Here is a 4,733-nt window from a genome sequence, read left to right as displayed (position 1 = left end):
TCTATTGAGGAAGGGACCAACATGGATGACAACGGGTTTAAGTTTCAAAATTGTGACCACTTCCTTTCAGGCATGCGCAGTTAAGTTTGAATTGTAGGAGCTTGTTATTGTTTCTATGAGCAACTGATATTGAAGTTAGATACATTTTTTGCCATTGTGTAATCGAATATTGGACAGCGCGTGCAGATTAAATCACTGCTGAACAAACGCTACATTGTATAAAATGCGATGGGTGCTGCATCGAGCACCGAGAGCGAAAGGGAACCACTTATTTTCCCTTCTAACCCCGAGACTAGCATTCAGCCAGTTTACAGCCGAGTCTACGGGAGAAGATGGCTGGTTCTGACTCTGTTTTCTTTGCTGGCGTTCATGCAAGGGATGGTATGGAACACTTGGGGCCCAATTCAGAACTCTGCCATTCACGCGTACGATTTCGCCAAATCTGACATCGCCGTGCTGGTTCTGTGGGGGCCAGTGGGGTTCACCCCTTGGCTGCTATTTATGTGGCTGATGGACAAGAAGGGTGAGTTGTTTTGTTCGAGGTGGCAGTTGACAATACTGTTCTGGAACACAATGTCCTTTCCTTCATTTTAAAAATTGTATGTCTCCATTGCCTAATTCTATTTCCCAATGGTTGTTTCATTGCATGGTACAGCGACTTGGGGATTGTTGACACATAAATCCTGAAAAAAACGTTCAAAGGAGAAGGTATTGATGATTAGATATCATAGGTCATAATTGATTATGACGTTTTTTCCCCAATCAAATCATAAGAAAGGGAAACAAACATTTCCCTCAATGTATACAAAACATCTGTAGAAAAAACTGGCCTAGTTTAATGTTGGTGGGCCTATGTTCAGATAAGAATAGTGAAGATATACATCCAGTCCCAAGGCTACCTTCAATTATTAAACCATGAGAAAGGGTCTGAACAACAGGTAAACAATCCACATAATTCCTTGTGTTTATATCTGTCATCCCATGGAAAGACTACATATATTTCACGTGATCACATGTCAAGTGTTTCAAAAACACGTTTTCATGTGATGTTATGTGAAGTTAATGTGATAACTTGTAAAGCAACATGTGATAACATGAAACTACACAAGATCACATGTGAAGTGTTCCAAAAACGTGATTTTCCACATGTGAAATCAAGTGTTTTTTCTGTAAGGGATCATATGGGTTGGCCGCACAGATTGTCTGACACACAGAAAGAACATAATGTTTCTGTCTTTTCAGTAAGTTCAAGTCTTTTGTTGAGTAATCATTATGATCTAGCCACCACAGAATAACATGTTCCTGTACGAAATGGTGACTGACTGACTGACTGCCTTTTTTGCAATTTTTGCTACGGGCCACTTATGTTATTCTGTGAAATTGTGAAATGTCTTTCATCAAGCTCTCAAACAACACAGTCCAGTCAAGTCAAGTGTCGTTTACTGGCTGTTAAAGTAACACTCATAAGTGCTGCCTACCAGTCATGCCTGCTAATCACCAAACCAGTACCTCCACATCACCTGATTTAAAACAGTTAGCTAACACCCAGACCACACTGTCAGCTGACAAAAACATTTTATTTGTCTCCTTGGAAACATACAAAAGCAAATAACATATACAGCATATGAAAGCAAAGGGCATCTGTCATAAGTTTGTGGTTAGTGATTAGTTAGTCATCTAGGGACATCTCATGACAGTCTCTTTAAAACAAAAATATGAAGTGGCTATTGGGTGTTACATAGTCAAAGGTTATAACAGTTTCATATCGTTAATTGTGTTTCGTAACTTTATTCATTCAGGGGCAAATCCTAACTTCCTCCTCAGTCGAGTTTTCACTTAGTCTTGCATTGATGTCTATGGGAGGTTAGGATTCTCAACCCCTAAGTCAATAAAACCCCTTGAAATGTAACTCCTTAAAAGCATGTGTTAATCTGTAGCATGGTTTGGTCTAAGGCCCTTGTGGAGCAGTGAGGTACAGTAGTAGTAAGTAAGTCAATGTCTACATCCCAAATGGCACCCTATTCCCTATATTGTCCACTACTTTTGACAAGAGTCTGTGGGGTTTAAGGATACACTGCAGGCTTGGCTATAGCAAAGCCTCATCTCTAAGGTGAAATATGCTTGCTCCTGGGATTTCTCTTACCACCATTTAAAAAATGCTGATGATCTCTTCTCCTCTGTGGCATCTGAAAGGCGACAGACAGAGCCCATCATATATGATCCATCTGTGGAATAGTCTCCTGTAATATGCTTAAGTAGAGTGGAGCATACAAATGCTGAGGGTGGCAGAATATGTCAGAGAAAGGAGATCACTTGTTGTGAGTTTGCATTAAAGAGTTGTGTGCTGCGGTGCATCTGATATTCTGATTTTCTAAATCAACATATTTATAGCTTTAAAATTCTGCCATACGTTGATTTTCAGAGACCCCTCAGGGATGTACATGCAGGCAGGGGTTATTATATGTTGCTCTGCAAATACAGTAGCTATGCAGTAACCTTCAAAAGATGGTGTGCTTGACTCTCAAATTAAGGAGATTATTTCCTAATCTAGTTATATTCCGGCATGACAAGTCACACTTCTTCTATTTCTACCTAGTATACTCAAAGTTGGATATTTCAGTTTCCGATTTGTTTCACTGCTTGGTGATTCCTCACGAAACTAGAACGAAATTAGACCATAACTTTTTTTTTTTTTACTAAATTTAATCCATAGAACAGACCTTTGGAGGAAGGATTGTTGACATACAGTGGATATAAAAAGTCTACACACCCCTGTTAAAATGCCAGTTTTTTGTGATGTAAAAGAATGAGACAAATATAAATCATGTCAGAACTTTTTCCACCTTTAATGTGACCTATAACGTGAACAATTCAATTGAAAAACTAACTGAAATCTTTGAGGGGGAAAAATTAAAAATTAAAAACTCACAATAACCTGGTTGCATAAGTGTGCACACCCTTAAACTAATACTTTGTTGAAGCACCTTTTGATTTTATTACAGCACTCAGTCTTTTGGGGTAGGAGTCTATTAGCATGGCACATCTTGACAACTGCCAGGTCGCAGTTGTAAATGAGAACCTGTTCTCAACTGGCTTACCTGGTTAAATAAAGGTGAAATAAAAAAAATAAAAAAATTGACGTGGCAATATTTGCCCACTCTTCTTTGCAAAAGCGCTCCAAATCTGTCAGATTGCGAGGACATCTCCTGTGCACAGCCCTCTTCAGATCACCCCAGAGATGTTCAGTTGGATTCAGGTCTGGGCTCTGGCTGGGCCATTCCAAAACGTTAATCTTCTTCTGGTGAAGCCATGCTTTTGTGGATTTGGATGTGTGCTTTGGGTCGTTGTTGTGCTGAAAGGTGAACTTCCTCTTCATCTTCAGCTTTCTAACGGACGCCTGAAGGTTTTGTGCCTGGTATTTGGAACTGTTCATAATTCCTGCCACCCTGACTAAGGCCCTGGTTCCAGCTGAAGAAAAACAGCCCCAAAGCATGATGCTGCCACCACCACCATGCTTCACTGTGGGTATGGTGTTCTTTGGGTGATGTGCAGTGTTGTTTTTGCGCCAAACATACCTTTTGGAATTATGGCCAAAAAGTTCAACCTTGGTTTCATCAGACCATAACACATTTTCCCACGTGCTTTTGGGGGACTTGATGTTTGTTTTTGCAAACTTCAGCCGGGCTTGGATGTTTTTCTTTGTAAGAAAAGGCTTCCGTCTTGCCACCATACCCCATAGCCCATTCATATGAAGAATACGGGAGATTGTTGTCACATGTAGCACACAGCCCGTACTTGCCAGAAATTCCTGCAGTTCCTTTAATGTTGCTGTAGGCCTCTTGGAAGCCTCCCTGACCAGTTTTCTTCTCGTCTTTTCATACATTTTGGAGGGACGTCCAGTTCTTGGTAATGTCTCTGTTGTGCCATATTTTCTCCACTTGATGATGACTGTCTTCACTGTGTTCCATGGTATACAGTGGGGGAAAAAAGTATTTAGTCAGCCACCAATTGTGCAAGTTCTCCCACTTAAAAAGATGAGAGAGGCCTGTAACAAAATGAGAAAAAAAAATCCAGAAAATCACATTGTAGGATTTTTAATGAATTTATTTGCAAATTATGGTGGAAAATAAGTATTTGGTCAATAACAAAAGTTTCTCAATACTTTGTTATATACCCTTTGTTGGCAATGACACAGGTCAAACGTTTTCTGTAAGTCTTCACAAGGTTTTCACACACTGTTGCTGGTATTTTGGCCCATTCCTCCATGCAGATCTCCTCTAGAGCAGTGATGTTTTGGGGCTGTCGCTGGGCAACACAGACTTTCAACTCCCTCCAAAGATTTTCTATGGGGTTGAGATCTGGAGACTGGCTAGGCCACTCCAGGACCTTGAAATGCTTCTTACGAAGCCACTCCTTCGTTGCCCGGGCGGTGTGTTTGGGAACATTGTCATGCTGAAAGACCCAGCCACGTTTCATCTTCAATGCCCTTGCTGATGGAAGGAGGTTTTCACTCAAAATCTCACGATACATGGCCCCATTCATTCTTTCCTTTACACGGATCAGTCGTCCTGGTCCCTTTGCAGAAAAACAGCCCCAAAGCATGATGTTTCCACCCCCATGCTTCACAGTAGGTATGGTGTTCTTTGGATGCAACTCAGCATTCTTTGTCCTCCAAACACGACGAGTTGAGTTTTTACCAAAATGTTCTATTTTGGTTTCATCTGACCATATGA

General features: G+C 40.7%; 1 protein-coding gene across 2 annotated transcripts in view; it reads left to right on the top strand.

The window, feature by feature from the left end:
- The first annotated feature begins 72 nt into the window (after positions 1–72).
- The window catches only part of LOC311128995 (solute carrier family 49 member 4 homolog), an 87,175-nt gene continuing 82,514 nt past the window's right edge, over positions 73–4,733 (top strand). For both annotated transcript variants that reach the window (XM_084161227.1, XM_084161228.1), the window contains exon 1: positions 73–523. In XM_084161227.1, coding sequence (XP_084017353.1) covers positions 229–523 — 295 coding nt within the window. In that variant the 5' untranslated portion in view covers positions 73–228. The remainder of the gene's footprint in view (positions 524–4,733) is intronic.

This window comes from Coregonus lavaretus (genome assembly GCF_964263955.1).
Source record: "Coregonus lavaretus genome assembly, chromosome: 5".
NCBI classification, from domain to species: Eukaryota; Metazoa; Chordata; class Actinopteri; order Salmoniformes; family Salmonidae; genus Coregonus; species Coregonus lavaretus.
Note: the sequence above shows the minus strand (reverse complement) of the source record. Positions and strands in the feature narration are given on the sequence as shown.